Source organism: Podarcis gaigeae (assembly GCF_964106915.1).
Source record: "Podarcis gaigeae genome assembly, chromosome: 16".
In the NCBI taxonomy this organism is placed as follows: domain Eukaryota; kingdom Metazoa; phylum Chordata; class Lepidosauria; order Squamata; family Lacertidae; genus Podarcis; species Podarcis gaigeae.
This window is the reverse complement of record NC_139693.1, coordinates 19,586,047-19,604,399: the sequence shown is the minus strand read 5'-3', so window position 1 is coordinate 19,604,399 and position 18,353 is coordinate 19,586,047. Positions and strand designations below refer to the sequence as shown.

The 18,353-nt window shown below is 47.2% G+C and overlaps 1 protein-coding gene across 2 annotated transcripts in view; it reads right to left on the bottom strand.

Moving 5' to 3' along the window:
• KSR2 (kinase suppressor of ras 2) overlaps positions 1-18,353 on the bottom strand; it is a gene marked incomplete at its 3' end in the record, with an annotated part of 199,297 nt that overhangs the window by 95,393 nt on the left and 85,551 nt on the right. For both annotated transcript variants that reach the window (XM_083717114.1, XM_083717113.1), the window contains one exon: positions 10,910-11,091. In XM_083717114.1, coding sequence (XP_083573240.1) covers positions 10,910-11,091 — 182 coding nt within the window. The remainder of the gene's footprint in view (positions 1-10,909; positions 11,092-18,353) is intronic.

The following is an 18,353-nucleotide window of genomic DNA, read 5'->3' as shown; positions in this document are numbered from 1 at the left end:
GCAGATGCTCTGCCACTGAGCTATGGCCCTTCCGCAGATGTTGTCAGCTTCCCTGATGAATATGCACATAGAATCATACGCTAATAGAGCAGGACGAGACCCCAGGGTCATCTAGCCCAACCCCATGCATTGCAGGAATCTTTTGCCCAACATGGGGCTCTAACCCATGACCCTGAGATTAAAAGTCTCATGCTCTACTGACTGAGCTATCCACCATGGTGAAGACTTTCTTGTTCCACCAGGCTTTGGGGAGCTGACTGCTTTTAAGGAAATGGCTTTTAAACAGTGCTGTTTTTACTGCCTGTATTTTAATAGGTATTTCTGCATAATCCTGCATTGCAGGATTATGCAGGTATCCCAAAAGGGGATTGAACCCGCAGCCTTGGCGCTATCAGCGCCACGCTCTAACCAACTGAGCTATCCATAGGGCAACTCAGTCTCTGGCTGCCACCATTAAAGTAAGGGTTTAGATTACGCCCTCAAAGTTTTATATTGCATAATTTTTAATGGCAATGCAAACTGCTTAGTCGTGTTTATGTTTGTTTGTAAGCAAATCGGAATTAAAAATGCCCTTAACAGATTGGAGAACAAAATGAATTTCAATAGGGACAAATGTAAGGTTCTGCACTTAGGAAGAACCAGACAAATATAGGATGCACAAATATAGGATGGGGGACACCTGGCTTAACTACAAGTACACATGAAAAGGATCTAGGGGTCTTGGTGGACCACAAGCTGAGTCAACAGTGTGATGCACCAGCAAAATAAGCTAATGCTATTCTAGGCTGCATCAGCAGAAGTATAGTGTCCAGATCAAAGGAAGTAATAGTACCACTCTATTTGCCTTAGTCACCAGGGACGCGGGTGGCGCTGTGGATTAAACCGCAGAGCCTAGGACTTGCTGATCAGAAGGTTGGCGGATTGAATCCCCAAGACAGGGTGAGCTCCCGTTGTTCGGTCCCAGCTCCTGCCAACCTAGCAGTTCGAAAGCATGTCAAAGTGCAAGTAGATAAATAGGTACCGCTCTGGCAGGAAGGTAAACAGTGTTTCCATGCACTGCTCTGGTTCGCCAGAAGCAGCTTAGTCATGCTGGCCACATGACCTGGAAGCTGTACGCCGGCTCCCTCGGCCAATAAAGCGAGATGAGCGCCGCAACCCCAGAGTCGGTCACGACTAGACCTAATGGTCAGGGGTCCCTATACCTTTACCTATTTGCCTTAGTCAGACCACACTTGAAATACTGTGCCCAATTCTGGGCACCACAATTTAAGGATTTAAGACAATTTAAGACAAGCTGGAAGGTGTACAGAGGAGGGCAACCAAGATGTTCAAAGGTCTGGAAACTAAGCCTTATGAGGAGCGCTTGAAGGAACTGTTTAGCCTGGAAAAGAGGAGACTGAGAGGAGATATGAGAGCCATCTTCAAATATTTTAAGGACTGTCACATGGAGGAGGAAGCATGCTTGTTTTCTCCTGCTCTGGACAGTAGGACTCGAACCAATGGCTTTAAATTGCAAGAAAGGAGATTCTGACTAAACATTTCTAAAAGCTTTCTGACAGTAAGAGCTGTTCAGCAGAGGAACAGACTTCCACAAGAGGAGGTGGGCTCTCCTTACTTGGAGGTTTTTAAGCAGAGGTTGGATGGCCATCTGCCATGGATGCTTTAGCTGAGATTCCTGCATTGCAGAGGGTTGGACTAGATGAGCCTTGGGGTGCCTTTCAGCTCTAGGATTCTATGATTCTATGAAATTGCAGCAGCTAATGACTGATGCAAATATCCATCTATCTTGTCAGGAATGCTGAACCTCACACTTCCAGTAAAATGGGAAGCCACTCAGACAAGGGACTGAAAGCAGGGAGGAACCCAACATCGCCCCATCCCGTTGGGAATCTAAGAAGAAAAGTGAAGCTTCCACGAGAAGAAAGCGCTTTTAGCCATTAAGCACTCCGATGTTTCAAACACACCCAGCTCTTAACCTGCTGATCTGCCGTTCCCGAATGCAGCCAAACAGCTTGTCCTAAACACCTTGTTGCGTCTCCTTGCGGGTGGCAACCAAAGGGGGTCAAAAGAGGTGAAGTCGCCCAGCAAAATACACACTTCTACATTATCTCCGAGTCAAGCCCTTTAAAGCAAACTGACAATTTAATAATAGGAAAGTCGCAATTCGGTAGAGAGTACTAATGGAGGAAATCGGGCAGGTTGGGGGGATGTCGCTGAGGATTTTTGGAGAGCGGGTGGCAGAGGGGAGAGACCTAGGGAAGATGAGAAGAATTAAATCGGCCGGGCAGCGGTCAGAATCTGCCTCCACTGGTGAGTGGTCGGAAGAAGAAGACTGGGAGGAGGTGGTGTTGGAAGCTGAAGAGGCAACAGGGTTTAGTGAGCAGGGAGAGGCTGGGGCAGAGAGCAGCCCAGAAGCGGAAGCAGAAGCAGGGGAAGAGGGAAGCCCAGAGGCAGAGATAAGTCAGACTGATGAAGAAGAAGAAGAATAGTAACATTTTATTTATATCCCACCCTCCCCAGCTGAAGCCGGGCTCAGAGTGGCTAACAACAGTAAAATGATACAGAAGAAGCCAGGGTGTTTCCCCCTCCTGCTGTTACAAGCTCCCCGCCATACACTGGCAACCCTGGTCTCCCAGACAGGAGAGGTATGAAGCAGGAGAAGCAAAGGTGGGCACACCAGCATAGTCTCAGGCTCCCTGGGAAAGACCCAGGAGAGGAGAAGACTTAGGCTGCTGTGGGAAGGCATGGACCTTCAGTCCCTGCAACTGCCTCACAGGCATAGCTGTCAACTTACCCCTTTTCCTGTGAGGAATCGTATTCGGAATAAGGGACTTTCCCTTGAAAAACGGGAAAAGCTGACAGCTATGCTCATAGAGACACAACCTACCAAAGAGTTGCTGTGCATTAGGCCTGGCACTCCTTGCCAGATCTTGTTTCTTCCAATAAAGAGTTAACTTCACTTACTCCGTGTGATTTATTGCTGGCTCACTCCTGACGCACCTATCAGGAGGGGGCTCTTGTGATCAGGTCTCACTTGCAGGTCTCCCCGTGGGACATGTTGTTGGCCTCTGTGAGAACAGGGTGCTGGACTAGATGGGTCCCATCCAGCAGGCTCTTCTGATGTTCTCTTGAACCCAACAGGTTGTGGAGCCAGAGCCAATGGCAGGCAGAGCCAGATGGTGCTGGCTTGTCCACATCTCCCTCCTCCCTGCTGAGTTCTGCAAGAAGATGAAGCTGAAAAGCTGCACAGCTGATCCTAGGACACACATGCCCCCAATCCAGAGGTGCAGAATTGCCTGCCTGAGGGTCAGAGGTAAAAAGGTAAAGGTACCCCTGCCCGTACGGGCCAGTCTTGATAGACTCTGGGGTTGTGCGCCCATCTCACTTAAGAGGCCAGGGGCCAGCGCTGTCCGGAGACACTTCCGGGTCACGTGGCCAGCGTGACAAAGCTGCATCTGGCGAGCCAGAGCTGCACACGGAAACGCCGTTTACTTTCCCGCTGGTAAGCGGTCCCTATTTATCTACTTGCACCCGGAGGTGCTTTCGAACTGCTAGGTTGGCAGGCGCTGGGACCGAGCAGCGGGAGCGCACCCCGCCGCAGGGATTCGAACCGCCGACCTTTCAATCAGCAAGTCCTAGGCACTGAGGCTTTAACCCACAGCGCCACCTGTGTCCCATAGGGTCAGAAGCATTCTGCTAAACTTCCAATGGTATCCAAGGGTGGATGGCCATCTCTTGAGTGCTCCAGAAGCTGGAGCTCCATTTTGGCAGCACCAATGATGCAGGCAGTTCCCCGCCCCACAGGGCACTGGATGAAGGGGGTGAAAACTGATAAAATTTTGCGCCCCCTTCATCCTTTTTACTAGGATTGATAGGAGATGAAATACCAAAAGAATTTAAAAGACTATTTATGTATGCAACAACAGCCGCAAGAATGTTACTTGCTCAGAAGTGGAGGGAAGAAAAAGTCCCAACCAAAGGACAATGGATAACCAAGATGATGGACTATGCCGAAATGGCAAAGATGACCGTGAGGATCAGACACCAAGATGACAAGAAATTCATTTAAGAGTGGAAAAGGTTTATAAAATATCTTAAAGACCACTGTGTATACTTAAAAGTGTTAGCAGGATTATTGTAGCACGTATAATGTAATATTAGTTTAAAAGGGTAGGGGATGTGAAGAGATAAATTAGAAAAATGTAATTAGATGCAAAGAAATAAGGGGAAATTTGGAAATCAGGGGAGGGTGGGGGGAAGTCCAAGGGATTCCAGCAATTCCAGAAGTGTAAAATGAAAATGATACTTATTATTATTATTATTGGCACAAAATTGAGAAGATCGAAGATTGAGAAGATCCACTTGGGGGCACCAAATTTTGGGCTCGCTCAGATAGTCATATGACCGAAGATTACCAAAGTCCACCCCTGATTCGGGAACTGGATTTAAGTCAGCTGGGGTGCCTTGAAGGAAGCCTAGGTGAGCGGCAAAGGAAGCTGCTGTCATACCTGGAGCAGGTTTTCCATCCCAGAAGGTATAAGCCACTCCCATAAAAATACACTGATGGGAACATACAACTCAGGTCAAGAGAATCCCTGCATGAACGGGTTATCTTCAAGAGTCAGGGTTGCCAGTACAGACAGGACCTCTCGTATTTCAGCAAGGACTGTGTTCCACAATACCTGTCCCACCAGGAGAAAAGCCTGTCTCTGCATCACCGCAAGCTGACCAGCAGCAACTTTGATATCATTTCCAAGGTGTGGTCACTGCTGGAAAGCTAGACACTTTGGAGTGCCTCATTGCATAACGCAAAAGTATGTAACAATCAAAACCAGTGATTGTTTTTATAACTATACAGAACTGAACAAATAGCACGACACAGCAGGAAACAGCTAATTAGATGCAGCACCAGGAGGGAAACTGCCAGGGCTGTCAGAAAATGAGCACCACCTTTGCCCACTGTCAAAGAGGGGGCAGAGCTAGGGTGGGGGGGGGGAGTTTGTTGACTAATTCATACTTCCCGAAAACAACACACAGGGACCAAAATGCAGCTCTTCTTCAATATTTCAAACTGTGAGATGTAGCTCTCCGTCCAAAAAAAAATCAATCAAAGGGGGATTTTCTTCTACCAGCAAAAAAAAAAAGGGGGGGGACGAAGGTACATTCTATTATAGGAGAAACAGGCTGGGAAATACAGGCATCGGGCAAAAATGCATACAAAATGATGCCTATTAGGTGAAACGCCCACAAAAACTTGCACAAAACTTCATGTGGACTTAAAAAAAAAATACAAACTGATGCAGAACTAAATTTAAGATTGGAAAAATGAGAAATCAAGAGAAACTAAAATTGATACATTCATCCATTTCTAGGCAGAACGAGACTTACTTGGAAAGCTTGGGGCCACCACTGAGAAGGCCATGTTTCAGGGAGCCAATGATTCTGCTGGCAAGGAACCTGTTTTCTGCTGGCCTTAAACAGTGAATTCAATAATCTTGGGCACTGCAGGGAAAGAGCTGGGGAAACTGCAGCTCAATCCAATGTAGGAACATAGAAAGCTGCCTGATACAGAGTCAGACCCATCTGTCAATCCTATCTCAGCACTGTCTCTACTGACTGGTGGCGGCTTTCCAGGTTTTCAAGCAGGGGACATGCTCAGTCCTAGTTGGAGATGCTGGGGACTGAACCTGGGACCTTCTGCAGGCAAAGCCAATTCTCTACCATTAAGCTGTGGAGGTTCCCTTAAAAATAACAGCAAGATTCTAGTCCTCATGGTACTGGGGGAAAGCACTGATTTTAACATGGGCAAAGGAAGCTGCTTTATACAGAGTCAGACCATTGGTCCATTAGTAGTCTGTGCCCTCCAGGGTTTCAGATGGATGGGGGGGGGCATCCCCAGTCCTGCTTGGAGATGCCAAAGATTGAAGCTGGGAGCATCTGCATGCAAGGCAGACCCCCCCCCCAATCACTGAGACACAACACTCAACTGCTTTCCTCATCCAGGCAAAATATGGCAACAGCTCCTGAAGTATCCGCCTTCTCCCTGCAGCTCTGAGGATGGGAGATAAGAAGATGCTAAGAAAGTATTGTTGGCCCAGAAATGGAAGCAAGAAGAAATACCAACAAAAAAAGAATGGCAGACAAAATTAATGGACTACGCAGAATTGGACAAAATGACAGGAAGGATTTGAAACCTGTGGGACCAGAGATTCACAGAAGATTGGAAGTAATATACGAATTATTTGAAGAGCAGCTGTAATCAACAAATTACGCTAGTCGGACTACAAGAAGTTTTGTAAGGAGGAATATATGAAATATTGCGAAGAGAGATATTAGTTATGATACTTAAATGTAATAGTGAAAGTAAGAAATGTAAATTAAGTGGATAAGATTTTCAGATGTGATTGATGGACGTAAAAAAAAATTGTATAATATATAAAAGTATGTTTAATAATTGTTGAAAATGATATGTTAAAAACATACACACACACACACACAACACACACACATATACACAGTGGTACCTCAGGTTAAGTACTTAATTCATTCCGGAGGTCCGTACTTAAACTGAAACTGTTCTTAACCTGAAGCACCACTTTAGCTAATGGGGCCTCCTGCTGCCGCCAAGCCACCGGAGCACGATTTCTGTTCTCATCCTGAAGCAAAATTTTTAACCCGAGGTACTATTTCTGGGTTAGTAGAGTCTGTAACCTGAAGCAAATGTAACCCAAGATACCACTGTATGATGCTAAGAAAGGTCTGGCTGCTTCTGGAAAGATCTCAACAGGCAATTGATGTCAAGAGCCAGAAGGCGCACACACAGCCCACAGAAATGCCTTTGGAGCTGCTATTTAACTTGTGAAGGAAATCACGTCCCCCCCCCCCCCCGGGAGATAAGCAGGAGCTTGGCTTGGCGATCTGGGGCATGCCATGTCACCGACAACGTCAGCAAAAACTGCCAGAAGGGAAACCTCAGCAACACCGATGGCAGGCAGCGACGCGGATGGCCTGACCCCTTCCATCCGGGCGTCTTCTCCTGTTTTGACGACATTTGCTGCATGGATGGGGTTTCTCCCTCTCCCTTCTCTTGCTGACAAATGAAAGAAATGGCCACTAGCCACCATGGCTATGCTCTGCCTCCGTGGTCAGAGGCAGCAATGCTTCTGAATACCAGCTGCTGGAAACCACAGGAGGGGAGAGGGCTCTTGTGTTCAGTCCTGCTTGAAGGTTTCCAACAGACATCTGGTTGGCCACTGTGCAAGTAGGATGCTGGACTAGATGGGCCACTGGCCTGATGCAGCAGGATCATTTATATTTTAAATAAAAAAGTGGATCCAACAACAGAATGTTGCAGCACCAAGCGCTCCTGTTTGATGTTGGCCACAGTGACATGTGACAGCATCTTAACACAGCATCAGCATCTTAAAAAGCAGAGACATCAACTTGCCAACAAAGGTCCATATAGTTAAAGCTATGGTTTTCCCAGTAGTGATGTATGGAAGTGAGAGCTGGACCATAAAGAAGGCTGATTGCCGAAGAATTGATGCTTTCGAATTATGGTGCTGGAGGAGACTCTTGAGAGTCCCATGGACTGCAAGAAGATCAAACCTATCCATTCTGAAGGAAATCAGCCCTGAGTGCTCACTGGAAGGACAGATCCTGAAGCTGAGGCTCCAATACTTTGGCCCCCTCATGAGAAGAGAAGACTCCCTGAAAAAGACCCTGATGTTGGGAAAGATGGAGGGCACAAGGAGAAGGGGATGACAGAGGACGAGATGGTTCAATAGTGTTCTCGAAGCTACGAACATGAGTTTGACCAAACTGCGGGAGGCAGTGGAAGACTGGAGTGTCTGGCATGCTCTGGTCCATGGGGTCACGAAGAGTCAGACACGACTAAACAACTAAACAACAACAGCAAAACAGTGACATGAAGATGCTGAGGGGTGAGGAAAGAGACTTCATCAGGCCAGGCCTCCATCCACCTGCCTTGCCCCACCCTCCAGTCTCTGCTTCACAATTTGTATTGTATTATTTTATGCACTGTGACTTGCCATTGTTTTATTGATTGTAGTTTAGAAATTATTTCTTATAATGGCTAAGAGTGGATTTCTGTTTAATTTTTATATTATTCTGTACTATTCTAACGAATGTTGAATGTTACTTTATTTGATGTAGCTTGCATATTTTAAAGTTACGTTTTATTATCAGATTTTTGTATTGCATTAGCTTGTTATAAGGTGTACATTCTTTGTTTCTTCAGCTTGTAAACCGCCTTGGGTATTGTAAGATAGAAAGACGGTATACAAATTAAAAGTGATGATGGTGGTGGTGATGGACAATGGAGGTTATCAGCCCATGTTCTTATGCATGATCTTGCCACCGTTCTCCATGCTTTTGTAATGTCCAAGTTACAGTAGATTAATTTGGTGGGTTTTTTTAATGCATTATTCATATAGAGCCGGCTAGGAAGAGTGTTTGGGAGTCTGGACTAGTCCAGAATATGGCTGCCAGTTTTATGAATAGGGACCTACCGGTTCAGTCATCTTTCACCCAGTGCTACATGGAATTGTTTTGTTTCCTTTCTCTGAGCATTTATATCCTCCCTTGTTACAATAAGATAAGACTCAAGGCAGCTAACAAATAAAGATATAAATCACAGCCGAGAAAACCTAACAAAAGTAATTTAAAAAGAAGTACAAAAAAAAAAAGGACGACAGAATTATATTGTTGGAGGTCTGCTATACAGATGTAGTTGAAAGATTTGGGGCAGATAAAAGAAAGCACATAGTTAAACGATGGAACTTGCTCCTACAGGAGGCAGTGGTGGTCACTAACTTAGATGGCTTTAAGAGAGGGTTAGACCAGGGGTCAGCAACCTTTTTCAGCCGTGGCCACCGTGCCTCATACCATGGGGGGAGGGCAGACTATATTTTGGAAAAAAAATATGAACGAATTCCTATGCCCCACAAATAACCCAGAGATGCATTTTAAATAAAAGCTCACATTCTACTCATGTAAAAACACCAGGCAAGCCCCATAAATAACCCAGAGATGCATTTTAAATAAAAGGACACATTCTACTCATGTAAAAACACGCTGATTCCCAGACCATCCTCAGGCTGGAATGAGAAGGCAATTGGGCCATATCCGGCCCCCAGGCCTTAGGTTGCCTACCCCTGAGTTAGACTAGATGGGCCATTGGCCTGATGAGGCAGGATCATTTATATTTTAAATAAAGAAGTGAATCCAACAACAGAATGTTGCAGCACCAAGTGCTCCTGTTTGCTGTTCCAGCCAGCCATCTTTGCCCTTTCCCAGAACACTCCATTGTATTACTCCCATGCACCTAGTTTTCCAACTTGCCCCCTCCGACAGTCAGGCAACTGTTTGGGGGTAATGGTTCCCCGGAGTTTGTGTGTTTAAAAATATATTTTGTGCTTTTGCAAACTGCAGTGTTCTTCCCAAGCCTGCTGGTGTCTCCCTGTCTACTCCACAACAGCAGAGGTTCTTCCTTGAGGAAGAAATCTTTATTGATGCAAAGATAAGAGATATAGACTGGGGACTCAGTCACATTAGTACAGGAACAACAATTTGAATGTGTTATGAATATGCAACACCAGATGGCACCAAAGAGCAGAAAATTTTTCTACGTGGTTTTCCATAGGGTTTTTTTTTTCTCTTTTGTTATAACGATCTAATTTCTGACGTATTTATAGTGATTATTTTCCTGTGCATAGATCCACCCATAGAAGGAAAAGGTCAAGGACCCCTGGATGGTTAAGTCCAGTCAAAGGTGACTATGAGTTGCAGCACTAATCTCACTTCAGGCCGAGCGAGCCAGCGTTTGTCCACAGACAGCTTTCTAGGGCATGTGGCCAGTATGAGTAAACTGCTACTGGTGCAATGGGACACCATGATGAGTTCCAGAGCACACAGAAAGAGCCACCCGAGTCCCCCGCCCTTAGAAACAGGTAATGAGTCACAGCAGCCATTAAACTCATGCTTGATGACAGGAAAGGCAAAGCTAGTTGGGCTAAGATTGTAGCTTGAAGGTAACCCAAGGGTCAGTCTAGTCCAAACCCCAACAATGCAGGAATCAAAGCAGCAGTCCAAGTCAAAGGAGTCCAAGAATGGCAAGGAGGTCAGAATGGCATAGAAGCCACAAAGTCGTCCCAATAAGTTGCCACGCCCGCTCACCAAGCTTACAAAGATGGTAAGGCATGCTTGCTCATGAGACTCTAGTGCAGGGGTAGGCAATCTAAGGCCCATGGGCCACAAGCAGCCCACGGGGGTCGTTTAACCAGCCCATGAGCCACCCCCGAACCAAGCCACCCCTCAGTGAGTTCCCGCGTGCTGCACTAAACCGGCACAGCGTGGTCCATGGGACGGAATCCGTCCGGATCCCTCTGCAACGGATCCCGTTTGCAACCCGAGGTACCACTGTAGCTTGGAGGTTTCCTTTGGGGGGCGTTTGGTTACGGTCGCACCGTGCATCAAATGTTATGAAATAAATAACAAAGTAAATTTATTGGCTACGTAACGAATGGCACTTTATCATCTAGGGACCGGAATTAGAGGGACTGATCATCAATCTTTTGGGGCGCTCTCTAAAACCAACACACAAACCATTGCAAAAAATTGGGTTCAGCTTTCTTATCTAGAAATGTGGTTACTTTCATTCCACCTTGTGTAGCGAAAACCGGTTCTGGAAGCCAGGCCTGTGCGGAAATACTCTCGCCAGCCCCCAGGCACCCTCATGGAAATCCTCATGGAATTGTAGGATCGGTAAGGACCCCAGAGGATTATCTGGGCCCCACCCCCTGCAATGCATGCTCAGTGCTCTGGCATGATTACCAACCCGCCCCCCTTCCTCCTCTCCCACTGTAGCCCCACGTCACGGCTGACTTACTAGTGGAGAAGGTGCCATCCGTATGGACAGGAGGGGTGGAAGGGAGGAAAGGAGGGTGTCCAACGAAGAAAGACCGTAGGGAGCGTTCTGAGAGAAGCGGGGAGCGCTGGGCAGGGATGTTCTCGCAGCTCCCGACACTGTTGTGGATCTTGAGGTTCAACGGCTTGTTCTTTTTCTTCACTCTGAGGGGAAAGGAGAAGGTAAGGCATGAGGAAGAACCACAGCAGAAGGAAGATAATTCATACCGTACTTTTCTGTGTACAGTGGTACCTTGGTTTGCATATGTCTTGGTTTGCATACTGTAATGGTTATATGGGGTTGCTCGTGCGTAAGTTGCCGCCACTCCTGGCTAGGTGGCCTGGTTAAACCTTTCCTGGCTGGACAGCCCTTCACTTCGTGGCTGTTCAGTCGCTAGCAGAATCCGTCAGTGGGCGTTTCTTGAACTTCTTCCAGCAAAGAAGTTCTTTGACGCCAAGTCTACGCCTACTTTCCCTGCGCGGAAGTCTTCTGCGCAGGGTGGGTGTGGGTAGCGGAGGACATGTGCTCTCCCCGCTGGTCTCCAGCGAAGAGTCCCTGAGCCCCCTCTCCGATTCCCCCATCCGCCCCTCTTTATCCCTGGTGTTACGCTGATTTCCTTCCCCAGCCAATGAGTTCCCTCTCTCCCTGCTTGGCCCTTCTCCAGCATCGCTTGGGAGCCCTGCCTCCACTTCTGGCTCCGATGTCAGTTCCCTGACACATACATTTTGGATTACAAACACATCAAACCCAGAAGCGCATGTCCCGGTTTGCAACCTTTTTTTTTTATTCCAACCTTATTTTTATTTTATTACGAACAATTTTTTTTTGGAGGCCCCATTGGCGAAAGCGCACCTTGGGTTACAATCTGTTTTGGTTTACAAACGGATCTCCGGAACAGATTATGGTTGTGAACCAAGGTACCACTATAAAAGACTATGTTTGTTTCATTAAAAATCATGCTAAAAAGTGGGGGTCATCTTATACATGGACAGTGCGTAGGGTGGACGTTAGATTGGTTGCTGTCAGCGGCTATTGTGCATGTTATTGGTTGCTGCATCAATGGGTGGTGTTGATTGGCTGATGCTCCAGCAGTTGGGCGGGTGATTGGCAGCTTCTGCTGTCAATGGGACAGCTCAACAACTAAAGGTCAACAACTCTGTGCCATCTCCCCCCATTTTCTTAAATGTGAGTCCCCCAGAATAGGGGGAGTCTTATACATGGGGGCGTCTTATAGACGGAAGAGCATGGTGGTTTTCACGGATTGGAAAACAACAACAACATGCACGTAAGGGAGAGGCCAGGTCAGAAGAAACAGCCAAGAAGCTCCAACAGAGCAGTCCAAGAACCCACCTAGCTTAGCATCCTGCCTCTGACAGTGGTCAGCCACCAAAAGCTTTTAGGGAGCTCTCTTGCAGGTTTCAGACAGAAGGTGTTCTAGTTGTTTGCTCGAGCTTTTAATGGGATAGAACGGTGCAGATCTCGGACCCTCCAAGCGTCCCTATTTTCCAGGGACAGTCCCAGATTTACAGCAGCTGGGAGAGCAGAGTTTGAAAACCCCACTCAACCATGAAGCTCACTGGATGACCTTGGACCAGTCACCGTCTCTTAGCCAAGCCAACCTCCCAGGGTTGTTGTGAAGATGAAATGAAATAGGGAGGAGGAGGAGAACCATGTTCACCACTTTGACATCCTTGGGGTATCCTTGGGAGATAAAGGTGGAACATAAATAAATGTTTTTTTTAAAAAAATGGGAGTGAGGGTGGATGGAACAGAGTGCGCTGGGAGAGAGCCTGGCTGAAACAAAAGCCAATGAGGTTAATCTGAGGCATGATTATTGCTAATTTAAAACATAGCACTCAAAACCTAGCACGGGACGCAGGTGGCGCTGCCTAGGACTTGCTGATCAGAAGGTCGCCAGTTTGAATCCCCGTGACGGGGTGAGCTCCCGTTGCTCGGTCCCTGCTCCTGCCAACCTAGCAGTTCGAAAGCACCTCAAAGTGCAAGTAGATAAATAGGTACCACTCCGGTGGGAAGGTAAACGGCATTTCTGTGCACTGCTTTGGTTCACCATAAGCGGCTTAGTCATGCTGGCCACATGACCCGGAAGCTGTACGCCAGCTCCCTCGGCCAATAAAGCGAGATGAGCGCCGCAACCCCAGAGTCGGTCACGACTGGACCTAATGGTCAGGGGTCCCTTTACCTTTACCTTACTCAATGCTGTTATATTGTGCAGCAGGTCCCACTTGTCTGAGAGACATTCACTCTCTCAGTGTTGGCAAGGGAGAATTTCTGGGAGCAGAATTATATCCCCATCTCAGCCTATGCAGGAATAGGGGGCCTCTTCACCAGGAACCAGGACGGCTCATTCCGCCCTCTTGTGGCGGGAAAGGAAACGGGCCGTTGGAACTCAGCCCCGACAAAGTCAACTGGGGCCATTTCTGCTCAGCTATTTCTCCATTAACTCTTCCCAATTTATCTTGCCTAGGCTGCAAACACCCTGATTTATGTCAAAACTGGGATGATACATCTTGCGCCTCCTCCTGCCCCCTACACCCAAGTGACAGGTGTTTTAGGAATAGCTGCCTCAATCCATCTCTGTCTCCTAGGCAATTTCCCTCTTTGTGGAGAGCTCTCCCTGCCCCCCTCCTTCGAACCGTGCAAGTTCAGCCAAGCAGCGACGCTGAGCTCTAAGCAAAAACCTTGTTAACTTCCTAGATCGGGGAGCACACTCCTGTAAGCCGGCTATGATGGAGCACAGTATTAAATGCTTCACTGAAATAGGATCTCTAAAAGTGAAGGATGGTTAGCAGACACGCTCTTGCCCCCCCCCCATCCTTCCCCAACAAAAAAACATTATGTAATCAGAAGCTGGAGATTCTACAGTAGGTACCCATCATCATGGGGGGAGCTGTAGCAAGCGTGAATGATTCACAAGGGTTGGTGGACTCATAAAAACTGCAGAAGACGCCTCATACCAGGTCATACTGAATACCAATTGCATTCCAGATTATTGTTGTTGATATTATCAGTATCATTATCATTATCAACTACAACTAATCCAGAATGCAGCAGCTAGATTGGTGACTGGGAGTGGCTGCCGAGACCACATAACACTGGTCCTGAAAGATCTACATTGGCTCCCAGTACATTTCTGAGCAAAATTCAAAGTGTTGTTTTTTTTTAAGATATTTATTGAAATTTTCAAAAAACAAGGGAAAAAAACAAAAGAAAAATTAAAAACACATAGCATTTACATTCCTTATTTTCAATAACATCTTTCCCTGACTTCCCCACACCTCCCCTTCTTGTATTCCAGTTCCAATTGTTAGCTCAGCAAGTTCTTGTCCCCAAATTTTGCCTTATTATATTTAATTCATTTTAATTAACCAATTTTAACTTATAAACCTCAATTTGTACGTCAATGCTCATTCTTTAAACCCTTTTCTAAAGTCGACCCAGTGGGACGCAGGTGGCGCTGTGGGTTAAAGCCTCAGTGCCTAGGACTTGCCGATCGAAAGGTCGGTGGTTCGAATCCCTGCGGCGGGGTGCACTCCCGCTGCTCGGTCCCAGCGCCTGCCAACCTAGCAGTTCGAAAGCACCTCCGGGTGCAAGTAGATAAATAGGGACCGCTTACCAGCGGGAAGGTAAACGGCGTTTCCGTGTGCGGCTCTGGCTCGCCAGAGCAGCGATGTCACGCTGGCCACGTGACCCGGAAGTGTCTCCGGACAGCGCTGGCCCCTGGCCTCTTGAGTGAGATGGGCGCACAACCCCAGAGTCTGTCAAGACTGGCCCGTACGGGCAGGGGTACCTTTACCTTTACCTTTAAAGTCGACCCAAGTTCCCTTCCACGAATTTCCCAGTTTTTTATACTGGTAACGAAACAGAATAAAAAGAAACAAAATATAATTGTATACCCTTTGGATTCCCAAAATCCAAAAGTGTTGGTGCTGATCTTTAAAGCACTAAACGGCCTCAGCCCAGTATATCTGAAGGAGCATCTGCATCCCCATCGTTCAGCCCAGACACTGAGGTCCAGCTCTGAGGGCCTTCTGGCGGTTCTCCCACTGTGAGAAGTGAAGCTATAGGGAGCCAGGCAGAGGGCCTTCTTGGTAGTGGTACCCACTCTGTGGAATGCCCTCCCATCAAATGTAAAGGAAATAAAAAACCATTTGCCTTTTTGAAGACATCTGAAGGCAGCCCTGTTTAGGGAGGTTTTTAATGATTGATGTTTATTATTATTATTATTATTATTATTATTATTATTATTATTATTCTGTTGGGAGCTGCCCAGAGTGGGGAAACCCAGCCAGGTGGGCGGGATATAAATAATAAATTATTATTGTTGTTATATATTATTATTTGTACCCCACCCATCTTGACTGGGTTGCCCCAGGCACACTGTTTAGCTTCCAGCATATATAAAAACATAATAAAACATTAAACCTTAAAAACGTCTCTGAACAGGGCTGCCTTCAGATGTCTTCTAAAAGTCAGATAATTGTTTATCCCCTTGACATCTGGTGGGAGGGCGTTCTACAGGGCGGGTGCCACTACCAAGTAGGCCCTCTGTCTGGTTTCCTGTAACTGCACCTCTCAAGGTGAGGGAACCACCAAGAGGCCCTTGGAGCTGGACCTCAGTGTCTTGACCAACAAAAAGTTTCCAAGGGAGACTTCAGCATGAAACTGCTGGTGATGATTAAAGTGCACCAGGATCTCTTGTTGGCTTTGCCACAACGAACTGCCCCATTGTCGCGTGATGCACTGATGGCGCTACGCAAATGGTGTCGTTCTGCGCATGGATGAAAAGCTGCATTAGAAATAAATCTATATTCAGGTTCCAGATTTAGGATCCCAACTCATTTTGTTTTGTAAGCGCGGAGAAGAGAAAGGGGCCCTAAAAGGTCACGCAAAGGGAAGGTGATGGTGCCAGGTGCTTGCCCTCCCAGCCAACAGCAGACATCCTTCCTGTGTGCCTGTTGGCAGCACATGCCCGTCAGATCCCTGGGCATCTGGAGAAGCCCTCCGTAGGAAATGACTGCATTGCAGAACCTCCAGAGCCGGCCAAAGTAGCTTGCAAAAGAGGGAGGTGAGGGGGGAAGAGAAAGAAAAACAATTATACAACCTCTCCCTAATGTGCTAATTGTTTCCTAGCACAGGAAAATGTGACGCTCATTTCCACATCTTGTGCTGGATAGGGGACCCACTGCAGCCAATTGCTTTCATTAGCCCAAAGGACAATTGAATCAAAGGGAGGTTGCGCAACCTCCAGGCTCGGTAGCTGGCATTACTCCTCCTATGACCCCTGCCAGCTGGAACAGGATCATTCACGCTGTCCTAACAATAGCCACGCTATGGCCAAGGCCCAGCCATCACCTTTCTGGGACCTCCTGGGTAAGGTTCAGAACAAGGGCAACCAAAATGATCGATGGGGATGGAGCCGCTCTCCTATGAGAAAAGGCTACAGCGTCTGGGGCTTTTTAGTTGTGAGAAAAGGTGAGGAAGAAGCTGCGTGCTATAAAATTAGAACATTATGCCTGGCCTGGAGAAAGTGGATTGGGGGGGGGTCTCTTTCTCTCTTGCACTTGGGTCCTGCTTCCAGGTTTCCTGTTGGGCAATATGGCTGGCCAGTGTGAGAACCGGATGCTGGACTAGATGGGCCATTGGCCTGATCCAGCAGGGCTCAGGGTTTTTAGTTTAAAGAGAGTAAAAGGCAGCATGATTTAGGTGGAAAAAATGATGCATGACATTGAGTAAGAAGACACAGAAACATGTTTCTCCCTCTCTGATAATCCTCAAACTGGTGGGCATGCCATGGAGCTGAATGTTGTTGGAAGAACCAGGAAAGATAAAAGAAAGGACTTCCATGCAGAACATAGTTAAACTATGGAACTCACTCTCATGGGAGACCAAAGTTGGCCACCAATTTGGATGGATTTAAAAGATGATTGGACAAGTTCATGGAGGAGAAGCCTATCAATGGCTACTAGTCCTGATGGCAATGTTCTACCTTTATGGTTGAAGGCAGTAAGCTTCTGGATCCCAGTTGCTGGAAACCACAGAAGGAGAGAGAGCAAGAGTGCTGCCATATTTTGGTCCAAAACAATGCCATGGATGGCTCCAAGTAAATGACTCAAGACTCCCCAAGAGAGGTGGGCCACAGAATGAGATCTTTCAAGCTCCTGCCTCCAAGCTATCTCCTCCAGGCTCCATCCGCTCGTGGAGAACTTCAGGGCCTCTGGCCTGAAGATGGGAGCTCCTTCTCCATTCCATAGGCTCCCACATGCTAGGTGCCCCTGGTCTAGTGAGGGGTCGTGGAGGCATCTAGTGCATCAGGAAAAAGTGCCTGTAAGGGGTCCTGACTGTGGCCTTACAGGGCCTTGTGGTCTTCGAAGTAATTCTGGGTTCTCTTGCATGGTAGCCTCAGGTCCAGGTCCATCTCCTAATGTCCATCTGTCAGCTCTGAGCCCTGGACCTGATCTGGCTCCCCACCTGGTGCCCCTTCAGCCCCCAACTCTACATGTGGGTTGCATCCAGATTGAGGGGTCATGGTTGGCATTTTGCTTAGGACCCCCTGAAACCTGTCACGCTGCTGTAGCCTTCCCCGAGAGAACCGGATTCTGTCACTTTTCTTCATGCTTCTGTAACACCCAGGTGAGATTGCTCCAAAAGCGGATTGGGGTATCGATGCAGACCAAGCTGTGAAGGGTGTTTGGGAATTTGGACTAGTTCGGAATCCAGCTGCCAGTTTTATTAAGCATCTTTCACCCAGTACTTCTCAGCATTGTTTCAATGATCTCTTTGAGCATCTTACATCCTTATGTCATTATAATAAAATTGAGCTTGATGCGACTAACAAGTACAAATTGCAGCAAAGAAAACCTAACAACTGGAGTAACAACAACAACAACATAAAAAGGAGTAAAAATCAGACAACATAATTATATTGTTGGAGGTCTGCTATATAGGTGGGCTCTGGTGCCCCTGCAGTTGATCTCCAGAGCACTGCTACATTCAGGGGTCTTCATAACAAGGACCACTCCCTACCTGCAATTCCCAGTTTCTGGAAGTTAAAGGCATACTGAAGGGAAAATATAGGCAGTGTGACTAGTAGTCATTGAAAGCCACCACAAAAAGCACACACACTTCTCATTCCCTACTGGGCAGGCCAACCCCTCCTTCTTGAGTCTCCAGTTTCAACCCAATGCCTTTCTGCAGCATTTATTCTACGAACATGACTCTGCAGAAGCTCATATTCTTCTCCCAAAATCTTCCCATTTATCACTCAGTTTGGGGTCATTAGCACCAATGATGCCATCAGTCTCACACATCCCACAGAAGAGGCACACACACAGAGAGAGAGGGGGGGGGGAGGGAGAGGGAGAGACTTTCAGCACATCCAGCACCTCAGATCTCAATGACAAACTCC